The following is a 23,207-nucleotide window of genomic DNA, read 5'->3' on the forward strand; positions in this document are numbered from 1 at the left end:
AAAGTCTTAATGGCCTCTTCCATAACAATCAAGAGAAGCTTGGGGAGTTACTCTCACCTAATTAAGCCTTGTTTTTTCTAACAATTTTGCAGACTACATGACAGCAAACCCTCTAGCTCTCATTTTTAATGTAATACAACAGAGAATCTACAACTGATAACAAAACCCCAAAAGAAACCCTGTGCACAGTTATTCATTATTCGATGTATGCAGCCTCGGAGAGCTGGAGGAGGTAAAAGCTGCCCAAACTCACATGCCAGTATCTTTCACCCTCAGTATTTTGAATGATCGCGTGGAAATTAGCTGTGCCCTAGTGTGCTCACCCAGAGAAAAGAAAAGTATCTCCTAACATTTCCTTTTTCTGACTCAGCTAGGAAACACGCTGAGCCCACCTGAGTCAGAGGGTGGGAGCCACAAGTGTGAGACAGCATACATAACAACCAACTTCCCAAGCTCAAAAAAAATCCACTCCAAGCTTTTATCAACCCAAATGCATATTCCAAGGTTTAAAATCCACTAAGCTTGCTTGTAAATATACATTTAATTAAGTATATACATACTGTAACCAGCTTTCAGCAACGGCTTGACCTGAGAAAGAGCCCCACACCTTAGTGCTGCCTGATCAACACATTCGTGGCACCTCCAGCCCCATCCCAAGGGATGGCAAAGCCAGGGAGCAGAAACTGCTCACCTCCCCACCAGCTGCTGCTATTGTGGGGCAAGAATTTTTAATTTTTTTTTTTTAATTTTTAGTCCAGAACACAGAGAGAGAGGAGAGCTATATGTGAAAGACCCTCACCATCCCAAGCCCCAGGCTCTGTCCCCAGGAAAGCCCTGGGCTCACCCTGGCTGTATGTATGCCCTACAACTCATGATGGGATTTACAGGGAGGCTGGCAGGGAATGAGGAGCACCTGAAGGCACCCCACAGGATGCAACCGGTTACATTCGCCTTGCAAAACACCCGTTAGCAAGGATCACTCACACTTGCACTTAATTGCCTTTAGAGCCCTAAATCAATGTTCAAATTCCAGTGTCTGGGATGCTCTCTCAAAAACTACTTCCTGGCTCCTTCTTCTGTAATTTGGGGTTAGTGAAGGAATGGATAAAACCATAATGTTTTTCACACAATCACAAATCTCTGTCTCTTTGTTAAGTTGTTTTCCCTTGTCAGGCCTGGCTGCTGCTGGGTCGTGCCACCCCACGGCTCCTTGATGTGTGGAACACCCCAGGACTCCCTGTCCTGCCTGTCGGAGCAGGGAGCATCCATGCTGCAGGTGCCAGGCAGGCTGACTCCCAAAGGATCATTGCATCTGAAAGCTGGAAATGATGGTGAGACCCACAATGGTTCAGACTTCCTCAGAAAGGCTCATACAGGGGGAAAAGAATACACAATTGAGGTTTTATTAATAAAATACAACAGTGGATGTATAGCAGGAAGGATGCCTGTGCATCTTAACACCAGCTTGCTGTGGGGGGGTCTCCTGCCCTGTCCACAGCAGTGGGACAAGTCAAGCGCTCTCAGAGCCGACATCACCTTCCTCATCCTCTCCTAGGGGTAGAAAGAAGCAAGGAGAGGTTGAAAAATAAAGTGTAATTGCTGGCTAAGCCCAGCCAGCGGGCAGAAAGCAAAGCGTAGGGAAGTGGGAGAGAGCACAGCAGGGCCATGGGTGCAGCCGGAGGGGCTGGTAGCCTCCCAACATGGTCCCGTCTGCTGGAAAGCCTGGTGATGTGCCATACATGGGAGGGCTCAGCAACATGTTTAGCATTGACCAAGCAATGCTCGTCCCACCTCTTTTCTCAAAAAAGCAATAGTTTCTCTTTTACCTTCCAAATTTCAGCCCACGCAGTTAAATTTTGTTAGCAATAACAGGCATCAGGAAAAAATCCGATTGTGCAAAGCAATGTCGGTGCGAGGAGGTGGGACCAGCCGTGCCCCAGTGTAGGTGTATGCCCACAGGCACCCGCTGAAACATTTCATCTCCTCCTGGCACCACACAAACCATCACCGACTTTTGCAAAGCTCAGACAAATGCAACCTCCCTCCCTCCCTGTCTCCCTCCCTTCTTCAGACATAGAAGGACACGTGCCATGGAGAGAGCTGCTGGTGGCCATGCTGGCAGCTGTGGGTTCCCCAAAGGAGCACCTTCGAGGGGAACTGGGCTGCAGACATGCAAAACTCACACATGCTTCTGCGTCACCAGTTTACAACAAACGCAGCCGCAGCCCAGGCTGAGGCACCGTGAAAACACTTGTGGGAGCAGGAACCAGGTTTTGCCTAACCCGATCCTCCTGAGATAGCTCCTCTGGAAGCTTGGAAAGGATGTGCTAGATAATACGAAAATACTTAAACGCAAAGCACAATTACATCACTTAGCTGGGTCCAGTCCTCCCTGCAGAAAACGCTATTGATACCATTTACTTTCTGCATCAATGGACAGAAGATGGGTCTCCCCGGGGCAGTTGATGTTGCACCGCTTTGTGCTTCTCGGCATGTCTGGGGCTTTCCAACAAACCAAAGATTCATGGGAGGATGCTAGTCACCATGACCTCATTTTTGGGGACATCTCCTCGTGGTGCTCTGCTAGCCACTGCGCCTGGCCTTGGCGCAGCCGCCAGCGGATCGGACACGCCGGGACTGGCCCAGGCAGAGCTGCACCTCATCCTACTGGCAGCAGGCAGTGCCACCGAGGACCACACCTCCCAGAGACCTCCTCAGTAGTTATTCAGCTATTGGGCAGTAAGATGAACAGCAGGGGGAGAACGATGGAAAAAAAAAACAACCTATCCATGCTGCGTGCCCCAGAGTTAAAGCCGCTGCTTTTCACATCTGGCAGGAGCAGCCCAGCCCGTTACCCCATGGCACGGAGTAGCCGTTAATTAATACCTTTCGGTTTATCTTTGATCACATAGATCTCACGATCTCATTTCTGAGATGTTTCTGGCTTTGAGACAGGACATCTTTAACATGCAGTTGTTGCTGCTCACCTTTTGAAGAAGACAAAAGTTGCGTTCCTAGTTGGCACAGAGCAGGACTGTCTCCTGGCTGTAGCAGGGATTAGCAACTACAGCCATGGAAACCCCAGGGTAAGGGGGTTTGATTTTGAAATATATTTGAACTGCCTGTCTGCACCACTCACTGGCAATCATTCTGTTAGGAGAAAGCACGTTAGATCAACCAAACCGGTTTCTTAAAGCTGCCTCCTAGGGAAAGTTTCATTTGGCTGCCCAGCAGCACCAGCTGGGCCAGTTCTGCCTTTGGACTTGTCTCGCTGGCCGACTCCTCCGGCTTTGGGCGTCACCTGGGCCACGCTGTGTCCCCGCGTGGCTGCCACCACCCATGCCAAGGAGCCGCGGTGCCAGGAGCCGCAGGGAGCACCAGAGGGAGTTGGCTGCTGGACGCTCCCAAACCTGCAGAGCTCCCATTCCTGACACGAATTCAGAGCAAGGCCCAGCCCCAGCATGGCCGTGGGCTGGTTTGGGGTGCCAGCTGTTTGGGAGGACTTGGTCTCCTCCCAGACCCCGTGGGTGTGTGAGAGGCGGCCATTAGAGGGGATAACTCCCCAGCATTCATTTGGTGGAGAGAAACTTTTAATATTTCTCTCCCCATGAACACCTGTGACCCTGGCAGAAGAAGCCTGGCTGGCAGCCTGGGCTGGCCCCAGCAGGGGCACGCGCGGCCCCGTCCCACCCTGGAAGAAGGGGCTCTGCCGCAGGCAGGAACCCCACGCCTTGCCCCCTGCATCGCCCACAGCCCCGACACCACAGGGATCTGCACCGGAGACAAGAATCATAAAATCATAGAATCATAGAATGGTTAGGGTTGGAAGGGACCTTCAAAGGTCATCTAGTCCAACCCCCCTGCAAGGAGCAGGGACATTCCCGACTAGATCAAGTTGCTCAGAGCCTCATCCAGCCTGGCCTTGAACGTTTCCAGGGATGGGGCTTCCACCACCTTTCTGGGCAACCTGCTCCAGTGTTCTATAACTCGCGTCATAAAAAATTTTTTCCTAATTTCTAATCTAAATCTACCCCCCTCCATTTTAAAACCATTACCTCTCGTCCTATCGCAACAGGCCCTACTAAACAGCCTTTCCCCATCTTTCTTGTAGGCCCCCTTGAGGTACTGGAAGACCGCTATCAGGTCTCCCCGGAGCCTCCTCTTCTCCAGGCTGAACAGCCCCAACTCTCTCAGCCTGTCCTCATAAGAGAGGTGCTCCAGCCCTTTTATCATCTTCGTGGCCCTCCTCTGGACCTTCTCCAACTGGTCCATGTCCTTCTTGTGTTGGGGGCTCCAGAACTGGACACAGTACTCCAGGTGGGGTCTCACCAGGGCAGAGTAGAGGGGGAGAATCACCTCCCTCGACCTGCTGGCCACGCTCCTCTTGATGCAGCCCAGGATGCGGTTGGCCTTCTGGGCCGCAAGGGCGCATAGAGTTTACTAGAGTTTACTAGAAGTAAAGAGTTTACAAGAGTTTAAACAAGAGTTTACTAGAAGTGCTGTATTTACAGGCCAGTATTAATTTGTTGCTCTCGTTATTTACCATTTATTTAGTTACTCCCTACAGTCACTGACAAGTGAATCTGGCAGAGTTAGAACTTTACAGCAGACTGGTAAGGCAGAGCAGCCGGAGTTTCTCTTTCCCCTTTTCAGCCCCGTGGAGGGAAGGGCTTTACCGGCTTCTCTTCCCCTGGACGGTGAAGGCATTGCCTGTTAATCAGTAACTGCGGAGCACAGGTGACTCACGCTCTGCTGCTGAGCGCAGTTCAGGTCCCAATGCTGTTGCAGCCACGGAGGGAAAACTGCTGCACTCCTGACTTCACGTGAAGTGTTCCCAGGGCTGAGGGTTCGCTTCCCCGTACGTGCGCACAGCCAGAGCCGGGCAGTACGAGCTCTCCAACACGGGCACGTCCCCATGACAGCCCAGCTCTGCCAGATGCGGTGTGTGTCATGGGTGGGTTGTGTTGGGATGCGGATGCCGCTTGCTCTCCCATCTCAGAGGTGAGCCAAGCACAGATCAGGGACTGCCCCGGACTGCAGGTGCCAGGCTGGCAGCAACACGTGAGCATTTCGCGTCACCTGTGGGTCACCACTGTCCCTCCTGGGAGGATGGCAGGACCAGGAGAAACATTCCGCTCCTGGGAAGGAGCCTCCAGCACCCTCCACCACCACCAGCTGCCATTGAACCACACAAGCTTTTGCTGACAGGCTGCAAGGATGCCCAGACATCACCCTCCTCCACCGCACAAGGCGGGTCCTGACAGCCCTGCCAGATGTGGCTTGGGTCCCGGCAAAGCTCTCCCATAGATCATCCATGACTGCCCTCCCACTTTCACCAGCACGAAATTAGAGTTGCCCAGGCACCAGCCAGGGTCTGACGGAGGGGCCGAGCCAGCCCCTGACTCACAAGGACAGCTTTGCTTGGGCATAGGTCAATTCAAGAGCCAGGCTTTTCCTGTGGGGTATTTGCTCCGATCTTCCTCTCTTCCACAGGCTCGGCTGGGTTCAGACTGAGTCTTACACAGAATACTAACACAGGGTCACCAAGTGGACGGCTGTTCCCTTTTCAGACAGTCTTGCAGCCCGGCTGCCAGAGAGGCGTCTTACAAAGGGACTTTTGGCTCACTCCTGTGGATCCCTGGTTTTCAAGCCACGCAGAGGACAACGATGCTCCAGGAGCCATTGCCCAGGACCAACAGCTCAGAAGCCCTGCGTGAGCGTTGGTCCCATTGCCACTGCAGTCTGGTGTCCCACGGGATCACACATCCCCCTGGACGTGCCTTCCTGCTCAGGGGACGATGACGGGCTGCTGCTTCCTCTGCTCCTGCCTCATCTTCAGAGCCAGCATCGCCCGGCGGTACAAGTCTGGGGAGGAAGGGAAGCGGTCAGGCGCTAACACGGGGGCCAAGCTGTGGGGTCCAGCCTGGCAGCCTGCGCCGAGCGAGGGCTGCAAGGACACAAATCCCACCCGAAGGCAGCGGGAGCAGCGTCTGCCTCCCCAACAGCCCCCACTTTGCCCTGCAGCGCTTGCTTGCGCCCATGTCCCCACACCAAGCACCCCATGGCCGAGGGCTTCTGCACAGCTCACGCCCCGCTGGCGGCAGGCCAGACCTCCCAACGCTTTTCAGCGACATCTGGGAAATACCAAAGGTGCTTGAGACTGCCTCGTGCTGCTGCTCCACGGCAGGTTCCTGAGACTTGATTTTATTCTTGATTTTCTTCTTCTTTTTCTTTTTCATGCCCTGCACTAGATGGAGAAATACAAAATTTCAGGCACCACGTCTGGCCAAGGATGCATTTGCCACCGAACCAGCCAAGATGACCGCTGCTGGCAGATCCGCAGCCCTCCATCGCCTCCGCACATCAGCCCCTGCGGAGATGCTCAGCGATGTCTCTCCTCGTCCCCGGGTCAGACTCCTACGACCCCGTTCCGCTGATCTGCAAGCAAAGCTAAGGGAGATGGCGGGGACCCTTGCCCTGGCACACCGCCGCACTGTGGGTCCCAAAACTGCCCCGTAGGGTGTCTCCGGGTGTCCCGGCGCCAGCAGCCCCCCGCTCTCACCTGGGTGGGGCGCGGCAGTCCCGGTGGGTGCGGGCTCCTCCTGCCCCACTCTGTTGGGGGGCAGCAGCCCCGCGGCAGCCCCCGCTCGGCTGTCACCCCCTCCTCCTGGTCCCTCCGGCTCCTCGGCTGGGCTCGGCTGCCCCGAGCCCTTCTTCCTCACCTTCATCTTCCTCTTCCTCCTTCCGGGGCCCTTCGTGCTCTCCTCCTGGGCGGGGTGAGAAGGATGAGGGGGCGGCTCTGGGACCCCCCCTTCCATCCCGTCCCGCGTGGGAGGGTCACTCACCAGTGGGAGGAGATGGCGGATGGGCCGCAACGGCCGGTCCTCCCCCGCTTTCCCCGCTCGGTCTCGGCCCTCCTCCCCGGGGGGCGGCGGGGCCCTGCGGGGCGAGAACAGGGCGGGGGTGGGGGGGGGGAGCCCCGTGGGGATGGGGCGGGGGGGAGACCGGGGGAGGCGAGCTCCGCACCCACCTGCGGGCGGGCGGCGGAGCGGCGGCTGCGGGCGGCGGGGCGGGGGCGGCGCGGAGGAGCCAGCGCAGCCCTTGCAGGATGGAGCGGGCTGGGCCGGCGGGGGGGGGACCCCGCTTGGCCACGCAGGGCTCCTGCGGGCGGAGGGGGGCACGGTCAGCTCCGGCGGGGAGCGAGGGACGGGGCGGGGAGCGGGGCTGCCCCGCACTGCCCCGCACTCACGATGCGGCAGGGGGAGCGGTTCGCGTTGACCAGCCGCTCCAGGGCCAGGCGCTCGATCAGCTCGCAGGGCAGGAGGGCGGTGGCCGCGTCTTGCTTGTTGGCCAGCCTGGGGAGGGGGAGCGGGGGCCGTCACCCCGGCCTCCCACCGCGGGGGAGGCTCGGTGCTTTCTCCCGGTTTGGCTGCCATTCGGCGAAGCATCGCCTCGGCCCTTACCCGGCGCTGGAGCCCCCTCCTCGGCCCCTCGCCAGGGTCGCACTGCTGGGGTCGCCACATGCCAGCACCCCCCAACACCCTCTGGGCGCCACATCCCCTGCCATGCACCCCACAACCCCAGGAACCCTCTCCTCAAACGCTATGGGCCGCATCCCAGTGACTCAGCCTTACATTAAGACGGGCTTCCCGGAGATGTCGGGATGGCTCAGGACACGGCTCAGGACCTTGCGGACCTCCTCCATCCGCGCCAGGTCACTGGAGTCCAGGACAAAGATGAGCCCGTCGGCCACGCCGTAGTGGCTTCGCCAGGTGCTGCGGGAGCGCTGGGCCCCGGGCAGGTCCACCAGCGTCACCTCGAACCTGTCCAGCCGCAGGCGGGTCTGGCCGGGCTGTGCCATGGGCAGCACCTCGCCGGCCAGCGCTACGTGCGGGGAGAGGGCAGAGAGCTGGCGCAGTGAGCCAGGGAGTATCCCTGTGCCATGTGCCTCCTCCTCCTATGCTACCAGGGCTTTCCCACGGCACAGCCGGTGCCCTGCACGCTGCCCGCAGCCCAGCAGCTCTGTTTCAAGGGTCTCTGCCTTTCAAGGCTCAGGCACTTGATTGCAGAGGCCCGTGAAGCTGCAGCCTCCAGCCAAGGCCGGCCCTGGGGCTGTGCTGCTCCTCACCTCGCTCTATGTCCATGATGATGGAGGTTTTCCCCGCATTGTCCAGCCCCACGACGAGGAGGGTCACCTTTCTGGGGAGCGACAACAGCGGGTGAGCATCCCAGAGAAAGGCTGTGCTCCTTGGGGAGCAGCGACTGCTGCTGGCCCTGAGGCTTCCACGCAAGGGACCTTGCTCGTGGCGGCCGTGCCTCGGCCAGGAGAGGGGCAGGATGGCGACACAGGCTGTGGCTGACTGGGAGTGAGGGCAGGGACGGTCGCCGGTGTCTGGGAGAGGGCGAGGGCAGGCACAGGCACCTGGGGCCACCGTGGTACGGCCACACTGTGGGGCCTTCAATGTGCTTCCCACGGCAGGGATTTCTTTTCACAGCATATAGGATGAAGCAATGATATGCGCAGGCCAAAAAGGTTTTTCCTTACACGCAAACAGTTAATGATTGTTCTTGGTGTTCTTCCTTGTCGGTGAGTTACGGGCATACATAGCTAGGGAGAGGTAGCAAGGACTATTTACGAGCTTCTGCCTGGCCTCAGGAGGTTTTTTCCTGTTACTAAATATTCTGTTTGGTCTCTGGTGACGTGCTCCCCCAGAGCCACGTGCAGAATGTTTTCGCTGTGGTTGACAAGCCACAGGAGTCATCTGCAGCATCTTTTTCTTCCTTAAACATACAGACCAGGCTGCGTGGGCAGCACAGCTCCACCTCTGGCATTATGCCAACAACACGTCCTCACTGGTGGGAGAGGGCCATAAACCCCCTCACCCATCCTCGCTGGTGGGAGAGGGCCATAAACCCCCTCACCCGTCCTCGCTGGTGGGAGAGGGCTGTAAACCCCCTCACCCGTCCTCGCTGGTGGGAGAGGGCTGTAAACCCCCTCACCCGTCCTCGCTGGTGGGAGAGGGCTGTAAACCCCCTCACCCGTCCTCGCTGGTGGGAGAGGGCCATAAACCCCCTCACCCGTCCTCGCTGGTGGGAGAGGGCCATAAACCCCCTCACCCGTCCTCGCTGGTGGGAGAGGGCCGTAAACCCCCTCACCCGTCCTCGCTGGTGGGAGAGGGCCATAAACCCCCTCACCCGTCCTCGCTGGTGGGAGAGGGCCATAAACCCCCTCACCCGTCCTCGCTGGTGGGAGAGGGCCATAAACCCCCTCACTGCCCGCAGCATCTGCCCAGGATGCTGCTGTCCCCAGGGAATTAACCCAGGTCTCCTGACACAGGCAGTCACAGCAGGCGTTTCAGTTCATCCTCCCCAGCTTTCCTGGGGAGCTGCTGACCTTGCACAGGGCGAATCCCGCTGGAAGCATTCCACCACACACACCTCTGCCTGCCCTGCTCCCCTCCCTGCCCAGCTCCTGCCTGCTAGAGGGGCCGCGAGGACACATGTGGGCCTCGGTCGGCAGTTTGGGAACCGTTCCTGCAATGGGCACCGCTCTCACAGTGTTGTCACACCGGTGCCCTCACCGATAAACACATAGGTAAATGTTGTGCTCCCTGGGGACCCCCGAGGAGCGGGCGCAGGGACCTACCTGATGGGCTCCTGTATGGCCTGCAGCCATGACCAGCAGTGGGAGAAGAGGTGGAACATGCTCGGCAGCCCTGCACGGAGGGATGGCCTCTCTTCGACACCTACGAAGCGAGCAACCTGGCGCGTCTCCATGCTTCGTCCTCCTGCCCGCGCCTGCTCCCCATGGCAGAGAGCATCTCATCCCGGGGTGCCACGTCCCATGGCCCAGCACCGCTGCCTCCAGCTTCATGCAAAAGCCACGGGCAACACCCCACAGGCACGGACCCCTTGGCCAGACCCTGCCCTGGCAGCCCCTTCTTGCATCACAGGAGCACCAGTCAGGCTCTCACCTGCTCGTCCCTGCTGCGCGGCCCCTGCTCACGTCCCCTTTGCAATGCAGCTGCTTAAATCTAATCTGGATTTAAATTACTTACTCCTCACGACCTCCTTAATCCTGGTGGGTCGGGCCAGGCTGGTGGCCTCTGGGACATAGAGTGCCACGGGGCTGTCCGCCGCGCTGGGCGGCGTGGCACGGCACTGCATTACCCACCTGGCTGAGCCCGCGCGGTGCTGGGTGGCCTCGCACCTCCATCGCCAGCTTAAACAGCTTGTGGTGGGGACATCGCCTGACAGCCCACATGGGGCTTCCCGATGAATTAGTGTCTCCTCTAACAAACGGCATCCCTGGCTCCTCACTCCCTAATCCCTGCACCGATGTTTCTCTGCAACCCCTGCAAGGAGCACCCCTTGCACGGCCTGCATGGCTCTGCCACCCGCTCAGGGGTCCCCTCTGCCCTGGGCTGGGGGACATCACCACTCACTGCTTGTATTTCGTGCCCCCTGAGGCACCCCCTGAGCAGCAGCAGGTCCCGTGCCATTCGGAATAGAAATACCAGGCGCCTGGGTGGGAGCAGGGACGCAGTGGGGACCCTTGCACAGCGGGGTGGGGAGCAGAGCCAAAAAAGCCTCATCTCCTTGCTCTGCAACCCCGAAGCTCTTATCTTGCTCCTCAGGTTTCCTGCTGCTTCCCCCAGCTGGGGCTGCCCTCCCTGGCACGCTGCCGCTGTTGTGTGCGGAGAAGAGGCCGCACGGGGACATCTGAGCCGCAGGAGCTTTGGATGGGGAGAGTGGAGTTGGGATGGCCGAGGACATGAGACCCTCCAAAAGCCACACTGGGGAAAGCAAACAGGGACCCTGCTGGCTCACATCGCTCTGTGCTAAACCATCCAGTGCCAGCAGCACTGCCTTGACCAGCCGAGCCCTAGCCGTGAGCCAAGGACGCCGAGATGCTGCCGAGCGTCCCGCGTCTCTGGGATGGCCATGGGGGTGCAAGCCCAGGCTGGGCACGGCCCCTCGCTCCGGCTTTGCACGCTGCTGGGAAGCTCGGTGCCCGCCCCCAGGAGAGGGAGCTGCCTCAGAGCCACGCCATGGGCAGGGAGCCGCGCGTGGTTAATGATTGATGGAGGAAGTGTTTTCCGTAACGATATCATGGCCACACGCAACAATATTTGGGGTGACTGTTTGCCCCCACTCCTCTGATGGTGGGGCAGGGGCTGCACCCCAGCCTGGCCCAGGGACAGAGCCCCATTCCCAGCCTTTCCCAGTTGCTCCGGTGCCCCAGGGGTGCCATCCCTGTGCCGCCAGCCTGTTGGGACCAGTGGCAGAGTCAGGTTTGGAGGCAGCGTGGGGCTGGAAAGCCTTTTGCAGAATTAACCATACCAGGGCCAAAATGACCCACTGGGAACAGCAGCGCCCATCTCTGTGCCTCGGGGTGGCACTGCCAGCGGCTGGCCGGGCGGTGGATGGGAATGGCCGTGACTGTGAGTGCTATAAATTGGGAAGCTGTGTGGCAGGCAGCCCTGGAGGCTGCGGCACGGCCTCCCAGAGGGGCAGTGAGAGCTGGTCTCCCTCAGTCACTGACAGATTTCTAGAGGTCTCTACTTTTAACACAAATGTCCAAAATCCCCAGCCAAACCAGCACATGGGACTGGGAAATCTCCTGGGTGCTTAGAGCAGCTCTAGGTCACCCCTCCCGATGCACACAGGGCTCAGCAGCAGGGAAAACCTCAGAAACCACCCCAAATCTGGTGGAAGCCACGCTCGACTCTGGAGAAGCTGCACGAGGGCCAGGACTGGATCCATGGGCGTTTTGCCGGGCCTCGGCTCACGTTGCAGCGTGGGCGGCTGGCCCTTCGCCCGCGCAGCCGGACGGCCAGGGTGCAGCCGGACCCTCTCTGTCAGTGCTGCGGGGACCCCCCCAGGCAGTGGCAGCAGGGACCCGCAGCAGCCGTCCGAGTTTCCTTGGTGATTGTTGCCAGGTGAGAAAGTCTAAGGCAGAATTTATTATCTTGGCGGAAAACTGGAGATGTTCCTCATTGGAGATGTTACCGGACCATGCGCCGGAACCGTGCCGGGCTGGACCTTCTAGTGCTGCTGGTGCCAGCAGGAGCCCCCGAAGGAGGGCTGTGCCTAGGGCGCCGGAGCTGCTCGGCTCCTGGCATCGCTTTCCAGAAGGCAGCACGTGTTTTGGGGCTATTTCTGCCCGCTGGAGCGTCTCAGGCAAGGGGAGGAGGCGAAACCACAGGGACCGCGGAGAAACGCAGATGGACGTGGGCTGGCGGGCTGCCCTGCCTTGGCTTCCCTAGACCCCGTGAGTAGGTGCCCAAGCTGGCATCAGGCGCACCGGGACCCCCGCCTTGGACCCTTGGAGTGAGGAGCAGGGTGGGGGGGCACAGCAGTGGCAGCGCAGGGGAGCTTGCATATGGGGAATGATGGCTCCAAGGGAAATCAGTGGGCAGTGCAGAGCTATAGGGGCTGCCTATAGCGTTTACCAAGAGCCTTGGGCTGAGGTGGCACCAAAACCGAGGTGACGGCAAGGACCAAAAAGTCCTGGTGGAAATATTTGCAAGCTGTCCTGCTTCGCTTGGAACCGCATCATCTCTGCCCAAAAAGGCATCCACGGCAGGGTGAGGACGTGCACAGGCTGTGGGGAGGGACTCATCTTTCCATTTAACGCGTTGGACAACGGCAGCAGCACGCCAAGGCAGTAGATATGCAAACAGCCGCATCGTCCCTTTAAATTCCAGCAGGGCTCTCGTGGCAAACGATAACCCCGGATCATACGAGCTCCTAAATCCCAAGAGCTAATTACACGCGAACACGCCGCGGTCAGGCTGGAAATGCAAGATAATTACAGCCTGCGCCGCGGAGACCTGTTGGTGATGAATTGGGGCACCGGGAATGTTTGCTGCCATGCCAGCAACAATTTTGCAAGCTATTTTGGGCAAGGGAGGTTGTTTTTCTAGAGCTCTCTTTGCTTTCCCACCGCTGGTACCAGGAGCTGGTTGCTTTTCACCCAGTTTCTGGCTGGGTGCTTCCCAGCCAGAGCGTGCATGAATTCACGGGACAGGCTTGGATATCAGCGCAAGCTCCTCTGCCAGGGTTTGTTCTGCTCCCTGCTGCACAGGGAAGCTGCCAGCTTGCTCCTGCGCCATGCACGGCGCTTGGCGATGCCCCTGCGATGGCTACAAGCCCTTCCCGGGTTCCTGCAGTGGTTTTGCTGAGAGCATTGCAGTGCTTCCGCTGCTTTCCTGCAGCGAAAGCCAGGGGGAAGGAAAGCGTAAACCATCCCACCCGCCTGCCGGGATGCGCGGGCATGCGCGGTCAGACTGCAGCCTGGCTGGGTTAGCACGCTGCCAGGGCCGTATACTCTTACAGCAGGTGGGACCCGGGGGAATCAGTTAATTAAAAGTAATTTTAACCCTTCCTGCCCGGTTTAGCGTTACAACATCACCCACTGCCCGAGCTGGGACAGTAGCTGAAGCTGCATGGCTTCAAAATGTGCAATTATCACAAAGCCCTCTAAATGCACCCAAAGAAAGTAACTCCCTTCTCTCGTTGAAGAATTTAAGCAACGGCATGGCCGGTTGCGCCTCGGCTCTGGCAGCGCCCAGCCTGGCAGTGGGCTCGGCTCGGCCTCCAGCCTGCAGTGAGGTGTGGAGGGATGAGATCCTCAGGGAAAAGATGGGTTTTTCTTCCAGCAGAATAAGAGAATGAAGCCGGATGGGGAAACAGAGCAGCAAAAGCAGCCACATGGTGAAGTAAATGGAAAAAATATTTCCCCAGTCAGAAATTATTCCACAGGCTGCTGGGGCAGGAGAAAATACAGCTGAGTTATTGAGAAAGCAGTGCCAAATCCAAACAGCTTAGGCTGTGAAAGCCAGTCGTTTGCAAAGCTATTTCCAAACTAAGTAAAAAGTTCCCAGCTCGCGGATTCCTGGGACCACCCTAGCTGCCAGTCCGGCTGGTGCAGCAGCGTGGCCGCACTGGGGGGACACAACCGTGTCCCCTGCTCACTGCGCGTCAAACTGGGGAACACTTTGCGAATTCCACTTCACCCAGCACACGGGGTCTTTTGGGGATGGACATGTCCCCTCCATCCCTCCATGCAGCACCAGCTGAGGATTTAATCCTGGCACAGAGCCTGTTCCTGGGAGGGTTTCTGGTCCGAAAGCACGTTGTGGGAAGGGGAGCACGGCCGGCCCCGCACCCCCAGCAGCTGCCTCCATGTCTGTGTGCACGGCTATATTTGGGAAGCCTCAGCGTGCACTTGGCGTGTCCCAGCAAGCGCCCTGGGAGCGATGGCTGCTCCGGGTCCTAGCGCAGTGGCAGTGCCCCGGGCAGAGGAGAGGAGAGCGTAGGCAGCAAGCCCTATCTGAGCTCTTTAACGGCTCTGGCAAGGAGCTCCCTGCCGTTTCCAAACAGCTTTTCTCTTCTCCTTTTACAGGAGCTGAGCCGCCGGGCAGGCATGTGTAAAGCAGACATGGCTATTTTCAGAGTGAGAGCTGGTGAGCGAGCTGCTCCCACCTCACGTACAGCCCGAGCTCTCACACACAAATGCCCTCGCGCGTCCGCAGGCCTGCGAGGGGCTGGAAAAACTGCATGGCAAAGCCTGTGTTCCCACGAGCAGCCGCCACCGTCCTGTGTTCAGAATGTGTTGTGTGAACACTGGGATTAAAAAAATAATGAAGGCTGGGATTAAGAAAATAATGAAGCTGGAATGCTGTCCAGGACAGGGCAGGCATTTGTGGGAACAGGAGAACCCATGTCCGCATGTGGTGGCAGGACACGGGCTGGTGCCTTGGGCATCCCTGGATGGGGGGAGACTCCCAAATGCTGGTGCCTGAAAACTGTGTTTTCTCCTTCCCGCTGCCTTTCTCTCCTACTCCAGCTCCTGATGATGAGGTCTGCAAAACACATGAGCTTCTAGGTGCTGCTGTAGTGTAAATAACTTGCCACCCCGCTGAAACCCCTCACTTTCCTCACTGGCCATGGAGATGCCAGCACAGTCCCCCTCTGTTTGGCACCTTGGGTTTTACCCCCGTGGGCACTTCCATGGAAGTTTTGCGTTGTATTGGAGGTCACTTCACTCTTACTGACCGTGGCTCCTCAGCCCAGGGGCTGCTCTGCTCCCAGGACGGCTCAGAGCAAGGGCTGGCCACTAGTCACCCGCTCCGCTGGCCCAGTATCCGTCTGCTGCCCATGGGAACACCAAGGTGGGATGTCCCCAGCACCAGGGCATCCCTCCTGGATGAGGGATGTGATGGAGGTGTCACAGGGTGTCTGCGCAGCCCAAGCCGTGCCGGGCTGGCAGGCGCAGGCGTCGAGGCGGCAGGCACAGGGAGCGGCGGCGGCAGCGGGGCAGGATCGCTGGCTGATGCTATCTGTGACACAGATCGCTTTTATGGCCTGCTGTTTACGGCGCCGACCTGCAGACAGGTAGGGTTAGGCTTCACAGGTGACTCACAGCGTGAGCCAGAAAACAGCCTGCTGCCTCTTCACACTTGGGTGAGAAAATGGGATAATAACAGGTGAGGGAAGGCTTCGTCCCTCCATTGTCCTGACAGCTGCTGGGGCTCTTGGACACAGGACAGGAATTCTTGCCTGCTTAGATAATCACTCAAATATTTCATCATGAAGCAGAGGAAGATGAAATTAAATATACAATGAGTTGGAGCCCAGGCATTGCTCAGCCGAGGGCTTGGTGTCCTGCCAGACTGCTGGGGGATGCTTTTAATTTGGATAAATGGAAGTTGCATACATGGTATAAATTGCACGTTGCTCTTGCCGCTAATACTGGGGTGTGGGCACAGTTGGCAGCGGCCATCGCCGGCCAAGTGCCCAACCAGGCTGCGTGCCGGGGCCAGGGCAGCCGTTGCCTGTGCACGGCTCCCACCCTGGGTGCCCATAGGAGCCACCCAGCCGGCGAGCAGGCTCCCTTGCTTGGACGCCGTTCCCTTTGCCCTCTGCCCTGCTAGGGCTTTTTTTAGAAAGGCTGTTTTCCAAAAAAGGCTTGAAAATATGCAACCATCATAGCAGAGCCGTGCAGTCACACGTAGGTCTCCCGTCCTCGCTGGTCAGGCCAGTCCCTGTGAGCTCATGGTATTTGTGGTTTCCCCAAGCAGCTGTTCAGCATTGGAAAAAAAAACGCTGAGCAGCTGCCGGGAGCGGGATTGCTTCTGTGTGGGAGCTGCTGTCTGGGGAGACGCGACCTCCAAGGTCTCAGGTGGTTTTATTCCCAGCTCTGCCGCTGATAAGCCCTATAGCCCTGGAAACGCCTCCAGCCCGGTAAAACGGGGAAAAGTCTCGTGTGTGGGATTTGGGAGGTTTCATGCTTTGAGCTGGCACGGGGCTGGGCAAGCGATGGACACAGCGTCCCTGCCATTAGCATGGGCACCTCCTTGCGAGCTGGCCTGGCTGCCAGGGGATGAACACCGAGTGCCTTTCAAGAGTTACCTAAGACTTCCCAGCCTGCCTAAACCAGGGAAAATTGGCCGACCTCAAACACTCCTTGCCTTGTCCCATCCCTCCCAGCCAGCCGGCGTGTGCCCAGGCTGGACTGAGTAATCTGGCAGGCAGCACGGCTCGGGAGAGACGTCACCTGTGCTCGCACCACCGCTTGTGGTGCTGATGCTGGGGGCCACCGCGCGTGCCGGGCGCAGCAGGGATGCGGGGAGCAGCACAGCCAGCCTTGTGTTCCCAGTGCCACACTGGTGATCGAGGTATGGAGCTCCTTGCTGTAGGCCGAAGTGGTCTTCACTACCTCCCACCTAGGTGCAGGAGCATCCAGGATGCAGGAGCCACATCTCTCCCATAGCATCCTACCCAAATCTTGAGGCCAGCCCTGTGCAGACCTGAAAGGGTGCCCCTGCCGCAGCTCGCCTTGTGAGATACCAGAAGCCTCCCTGCCTTGGCAACACCCTGCCTCCCACGCGCTGCCCCACAAAGTGCGGGGCCACAGGCTGGTGGGTGCCCTGGCCTAGCCCCACACACCCTTCCCTGGGGTGGAGGTCGGGGTCAGCCCCCAGAGCTGGGGTGGCAGTGGGTGCAGGCAGTGCACCCACGGTAAGAGCCATGGGCCTGGCACCCAGCTGGCATCCCCTCCTGCCCCATGGTGGGACCCCATTGTCCCTGGGGCTGCCTGACACCTCTCCCCTCGGGGGACCCCCTGTGTCGCTGCACCTCGGGGTGCTTGTGGCTGCCAGGGCCCAGTTGGGGCAGGACTTGGTGGAGGGGTCCTAGGGAGGATCCTAGAGGTTCGGGGGCACACGGGGAGTAGCATGGGGGCTAGCAGGGCTACGACTGGGGGGGAGTGGGGGGTCCCAGGGTGGGCGCTGGTGTGTGGGTTCTGGCCACGTTGGGGGCATCCTGAGGCACGGGATCCCGGCAGAGATGGGGAGTGCTGGGGTGGAGGGTCCTGGGCACAGGGGGGGGTGTTGGGGCAGGGGTGCAGGCAGGGATGTCCTGGGGCGGGGGGCTCCATGCCTGGCGGGGAGCAGCAGTGGGGGGTCCCGGGGCGGGGAGGGGTGGCGGGCACGGCGGGGATGCCTGGCCGGGGGACCCGGGGGTGGTGTTTCGGGGCCCGGCGCGGTGTCCCGCCCCCTGTACCCGTCGGGGCGGACCCGGAGCGCTGCCGGTGAGGCCCGCCTCGTCCCGCCGGGGCCCGGCACGGCTTGGCACGGCCCGGCACGGGTCGGTACGGGTCGGCGGAGCTCGGCAGGGCCGGGCCAGGGCTGCCGGTCGGGCGCCGTGCAGTGGGGTTGCCCCGCCCCGCCCCGCCCCGCAGCCCCGCTCTCCTCTCTCCGCTGCAGCCCGGGATGGCGGCGCGGCGGGGCTGAGCGGCCGGGCCGGGCCGGGGCCGGGATGGGCGGCCCGAGCGGGGGCTGCCCGCCCGCCGCCGCCCCGTCGAGGGCGAAGCTGCCGCTCGGCATCGTCTTCTCGACGGCGCTTTTCTGCGGGGAGGGGGCGGCGGCCGCTGTCCTCTGCCTCTCCTACGGCCACTCCGACGACCGCTTCTGGCTGGCGCTCACCGTCTTCTTCGTGCTCTGCCCCTCCGTCCTGGTGCAGCTCACCCTCATCTTCGTGCACCGCGACCTCAGCCGCGACCGCCCCCTCATCCTGCTCATGCACCTGCTCCAGCTCGGGCCCATCATCAGGTGAGGGCGGCAGGGGACGCAGGGACCCCTGGCACGGGACACGGGGACCCCTGGCACGGGACACGGGGGCCCCTGGCATGGGACACAGGGACCCCCAGCATGGGATGCAGGGACCCCCATCATGGGATATAGGGACCCCCAGCAGGGATGCAGGGACCCCTGGCATGGGAGGTGGGACCCCCAGCATGGGACACAGGGATCTCTGATGTGGAATGCAGGACCCCCAGCATGGGATGTGAGACCCCCAGCAGGGACACGAGGATCCCCAGCATGGGATGCGGGACCCCTAACAAGGATGCAGGACTCCCAGCAGAGATGTGGGGACCCCCAGCAGGTCCCACAGGCACCAGGTGAAAGCAGGGAGTGGGGGCCAGGCGTGGCGGGGCACTCCAAACACCGTCTGTCAGCAGAAATCTGTCCGTGCAGCAAACCCTCGCATGCTCAGAGCTGCTCCTGCCAGTTGCCTGTCCCCCTCCTCCCTGGGGACACTGCTGCTTCTGGCCCCCAGCCCATGAGGGCCACCCTTCCAAGCAGCACCACGGCGGGGTGGGAGGGGGGATGCTGCCTGCTCTCCTGCCTCCTGGACCCTGCTCCGGGCAGCGCTTGGCTCTCCCTGCCTGTTGCATCTCAGCAGCTGAAAAGGTTCTTCGCACGACTGCTTCTGACAGCCGCCATCTGCCTCTGCTTTTGGGTTTTGACATCGTTTGGCTTTGGCTGGGAGCATGGAGGCAAACCCCAGCTGGGGTGCTCGAGGGTGAATAGGAACGGGGGTCCTGCCCCCCAGGAAATGTCCCCAGGCCTGGGACAGGTGGGAGTTACGGGACGTGGAGCCGGGTGCAGGAGCGGGGCTGGTGGGGGAGCTGGGGGGCCACCAGACCATACTGGGGAGGGGAGGGCGAGGGGGTGGATGTTGCACAAGCTGGAGAGGTGCTGATCTGTCACTCCTTGGGAATGCTGCCGTGCTTCCCTGGGCTGCCGTCACCCTGGCCACCCTGCTCGGTGGGAATGGGCGGCACGGCAAGAGCCGCCATCTCTGTGGGGCTCCTTCTGCCCCCCTCCCGAGGGCAGGCCAGCAGCCACACTTCGGGGTGCACCATACCCACCGAGCAGCAAAAACATCGCGGCCTGCACCGCGCTTCCTCCATCACCGGAAACAAGCAGGGGTGCTGGCAGCGCCCTCGTCACCGCGGTTCCTCTTCAGAGGCGGCTGGCGAGCCTGGCCTCTGCGCTGCCAGCCGTGGGAAGGGCTGCGGGTCCATCTGAGCCCGCACTGGCCCACGCAGCTCCCACCACACCGGTCATGGCTGTCTGAAATTGTTATGATGGTGCTTGGCTGCTTGCAAGAGCCAGCCAGAGCCGCTTCAGTCAGCTCCTCGGGCTGGAGATGGAGCCCAGGCTGTTGAGAAGGTCTGGCAGGGCACCGGGAGCCAGCTGGATTGCCCTTGAAGCTGGGCCTTTTGGATGAAACCATTTTCCCGTTAGAGTTTGCAATAAGCCACGAGTGCTGGCCTGATCTGGCGAGAGAATTTATCCAAAAACCTCATTCCATTTGGGTCTGAAACAGAGCAGCTTCTGCTGTCCTACTGCGTGCTCTTAAATAATTACGTCCTGTTGGTCCCAGAGCCAACCCGTCCCCGGGCGGGAGCCAAGCCTGTCCCATGGGTCCTCCTCTGCTGATCGCCTCCACCCCACGCACACCCACCCCACGGCTGTGCACTGAGGGGCTGGGGGTTCCGCAAGGCTGGGGGGAGCAGCGTGGGAGAAACCCACCTTCCCCTGCCTGCTCATGAGGGTGCTCCGCGGGGAAGGGGCTGCGGAAGCGCTGTCTTATCTGCCAGTGTCACACCCGGCTTCACCCTGCGCTCCCCTTCCTGCAGTCCCCACCAAGAAGGAAGCGTAGTTGTTCGAGAGGAGAGATCAAAGACGTTATCAGAAATTTTCTCTTGCCTCCAGGCCAGTGGGGAAAACAGAGCCCAGGGTGATTAACCCCTTCCTGTAGCTCTGTCTCCCAGAGCTGCGGCACCTCTTGCAGCAGTTTTTGCACCCCTCGCTGGGGCACTTGTTGTCCCCCTGCCCCACATGCTTCACCCTGACCGCCGGAGCGGAGGAGCACCCAACCAGGCATCCCTGTGGTCCTGGTGTGACCCTGCCTTCATCCTGATATCCTAGGATCCTGCCCTCAGCATGACATCCCAGGACCAGCTGCTGAACGGTTGCCCAAATCAGTTGGGTCCAGCCGGCACTGGGCGAGGAGGGGCTGGAGGTGCTGGGACTGGGGCCGAGGGGCAGCGGAGAGGCTGGCAGGGTGATGGCTGCAACATCCCTGTAGGTGCATGGAGGCCCTGGTAGTGTACTGCTGGTCGGGGAAGGAGGAAGAGCCCTATGTCAGCATCACCCGCAAGCGGCGGCTGCGGAAAGGCTACGAGGTGGAGATGGAGCAGGAGGTGGGCCACTCCATGCGCCGGCTGGCCACGCACCGCAACGCCTTCAAGCGCATGGCGGTCATCCAGGCCTTCCTGGGCTCCACCCCGCAGCTCACCCTCCAGCTCTACATCAGCGTCCTGGAGAAGTATGTCCCCGCCGCCCGAGGTAAGGGTGTCTGGCACGTGGGCTCCCCCGGGGCCGTGCAGGTGGGACCTCACCAGGGCATGGCGGCAGCTCCTCAGCTGCGTGTGCCAGTGGGACATCCGAATGGAGCTCCGGGGGCTTGCTGGGGCACGGCTGCCACCAGAATCCCTGAAACATGGAGTGGTTGGGCACTCGTCTGTCCCCTGGTTTGCTTCTCCCACGCTCAGCGCTCTGCTTTCCAGCTTGGGGTGAGGCTGGGGAGGGTGGGAAGAGCTGGCCGTGTCCGAGGCACCCGGCTCTGCTCCCAGCCCCAGTGCTGGCAGGTGCTTGCCCTACGGAGCCGTGCCATCCACCTGGTGCCGTATCCCATGCTTCTGCCCCAGACTGCTCCAGCCTGTGTGACTTACTGTTTTTTTCTAGCTAGCTATGAGCTCTGCCTTCCCCATGCTCCCTCCGTCGGATGTACTTCCAGCGCTCCCAGGCTCCCTCGCCTGCTCTCGGGGTGTTTATGTGCTGGGGGGCTGGATGTGCCAGAGCAAGCTTTTCACTCCTGCTTCAGCGGGCTGCTGAGCCGGGCGTGCAGGAATGCTCCTATACCCTGGAAACCTTGGCCATGGCCCCCTGCAAGGGCGTTCTGGGGAGCAGGAGTGGTGGAGGCAGCAGCGTGAGCCCCAGCGCTTGTCCAGTAGCGGACATGGGAAGCAAATCCCAGTTGAGACATTTCGGGCTGGTCCCTCACAGCTCAGGTGTCTCGGCTCAGTCACCGGCATGGCACAACTGGGACCAGCCACTCACTTCCCTTTTTCTCCATCACGATTTTCCTGGCTGTGCTGAATGCACGCGGCCTTCCCTGCAAATGACCTTGGCTCTGCAGCCCCGGGTGAGGGTGGCTCTTGAGGTGCTCCCAGGCTGAGTGGTGGGCTACGGCGGAGTGGCGCTCAGCCTGGGTGAGGGCAGAGGGACGTTTGCAGCATAAACTGTGCCCTGGTCACCCTTGGGTAGCATTTCTTGCACAAGGCAGGGCGGTTGGTGCTGGTTCAAGCGCAGGAACAGCCCCAGTTTGGCAAAGGCTTCTGGTTTATTTGTGTAGGGAGAGAATCCGGGAGCAGAGCCTGCGGCTCCCCTCACAGCCACCCCATGACGGGCTGTCACCATCAGCCACCAGCCATCCCAGCAGCGTGCACGCTGAGCCTGCTGCTGCGAGCCCCAGTGCTTGGCACCCCGCACTTTGTACCTGGGGCTGGCACCCCGCGCTTTGCACCCGGGGCAGCAGAGAGGCCGGGCACACAGCTCAGTCCCCAGCCCTGCCTGACTTGCCTCCCTTTCTCTCTGCAGCCGTCCTCATGGGCATCTGCCTGGTGTCGGTCACCTACGGCGCACTCGTCTGCAACATCCTGGCCATCCAGGTCAAGTATGATGACTACAAGGTCCAGCTGCGGCCACTGGCCTTCCTCTGCATCGTGCTGTGGCGCATCCTGGAGATCTCCACCCGCGTGGTTGTCCTCGTGCTCTTCAGCACCGTCTTCAAGCACTGGATCATCCCCATTGCCCTGGCCAACCTGCTGGTGGTCTTCTTCTTGCCTTGGGTGCAGTTCTGGCGGAGCGGCACCCGCCTGCCCGACAACATCGAGAAGAACTTCAGTCGGGTGGGCACGGTTGTGGTGCTCTGTGCCTTCACCCTCCTCTACGCCAGCATCAACATGTTCTGCTGGTCAGCTGTGCAGCTCAAGCTGGCCGACCGGGACCTCATCGACAAGTCGCAGAACTGGGGCCGCCTGGCTGTGTACTACGTGGCCCGGCTGGCGGAGAACACGGCCCTCGTCATCCTCTGGTATTTCTTCAAGACGGACGTCTATGAGAACATCTGCACCCCGCTGCTGGTGGTGCAGCTGCTCCTCGGCTACTGCCTGGGCATCTACTTCATGCTTCTCTTCTTCCAGTACCTCCACCCCTGCCGCCAGCTCTTCAGACACAATGTCGCCGACTTCCTGCACTGCGTCTGCTGCCACCGGCGCCTGGCGGGGACCCCTCTGCACCTCGAGGCGCCGCACGAGCCCGGCGTGAGGCACAGCATCGTCTGAGGCATGGCCAGCACATGGCTCCTCCAGCCAGCTACGGACACGAGGACGGGCACCGTCAGGCTGCGCCGGCAGTCGGAGGAGGCTCGTGGCACAAGCCTGGCCCCGCAGTGGCCACAGGTCCCGGTGTGTCCCTGCGATGTCAGGGGAACAGGAGTGTTCCTGCTTGCCCGGGACTCCACGCGTGGACACAAAGGACTTATGTGTGCCCAAACCACCTACCGCTGCAAGCCAGCTGTTGTGTGGTGCACAGCCGCTGGGGTGCCCCGACACCCCCAAACCGCCTGCTACGGTCTGTGCGGTGACCTTGGGGCCGTGGGTACCGGCGGGACTGTTTTAAGCAGTAAAGACACTTTGCTGTGGCTGCGCTGCATCTGGGTGCTGGCGGGTGGCCGGTGACTCACGCACAGGGTGGGACCGTCCCACGGGGGCTGGCAGGGGT

At 60.5% G+C, this 23,207-nt stretch overlaps 2 protein-coding genes across 2 annotated transcripts; one reads left to right on the plus strand and one right to left on the minus strand.

The window, feature by feature from the left end:
- Positions 1 to 4,470: 4,470 nt before the first annotated feature.
- On the minus strand, positions 4,471 to 9,705 carry ARL13A (ARF like GTPase 13A). The gene is made up of 9 exons (XM_086756475.1): positions 9,647 to 9,705; positions 8,129 to 8,199; positions 7,635 to 7,884; positions 7,250 to 7,355; positions 7,011 to 7,161; positions 6,846 to 6,949; positions 6,563 to 6,767; positions 6,146 to 6,247; positions 4,471 to 5,865 (listed from the first exon to the last, which is right to left on the minus strand). The coding sequence occupies exons 1-9, from the start codon at positions 9,703 to 9,705 to the stop codon at positions 5,789 to 5,791; spliced, it is 1,125 nt and encodes a 374-aa protein (XP_086612601.1). The 3' UTR covers positions 4,471 to 5,788.
- Positions 9,706 to 12,165: 2,460 nt separating this feature from the next.
- XKRX (XK related X-linked) lies at positions 12,166 to 23,129 on the plus strand. The gene is made up of 4 exons (XM_086756490.1): positions 12,166 to 12,274; positions 17,775 to 18,119; positions 20,449 to 20,708; positions 22,023 to 23,129. The coding sequence occupies exons 2-4, from the start codon at positions 17,827 to 17,829 to the stop codon at positions 22,766 to 22,768; spliced, it is 1,299 nt and encodes a 432-aa protein (XP_086612616.1). The 5' UTR covers positions 12,166 to 12,274; positions 17,775 to 17,826; the 3' UTR covers positions 22,769 to 23,129.
- Positions 23,130 to 23,207: the final 78 nt, after the last annotated feature.

This window comes from Chlamydotis macqueenii, chromosome 11 (assembly GCF_036417535.1).
Source record: "Chlamydotis macqueenii isolate bChlMac1 chromosome 11, bChlMac1.mat, whole genome shotgun sequence".
NCBI lineage: Eukaryota > Metazoa > Chordata > Aves > Otidiformes > Otididae > Chlamydotis > Chlamydotis macqueenii.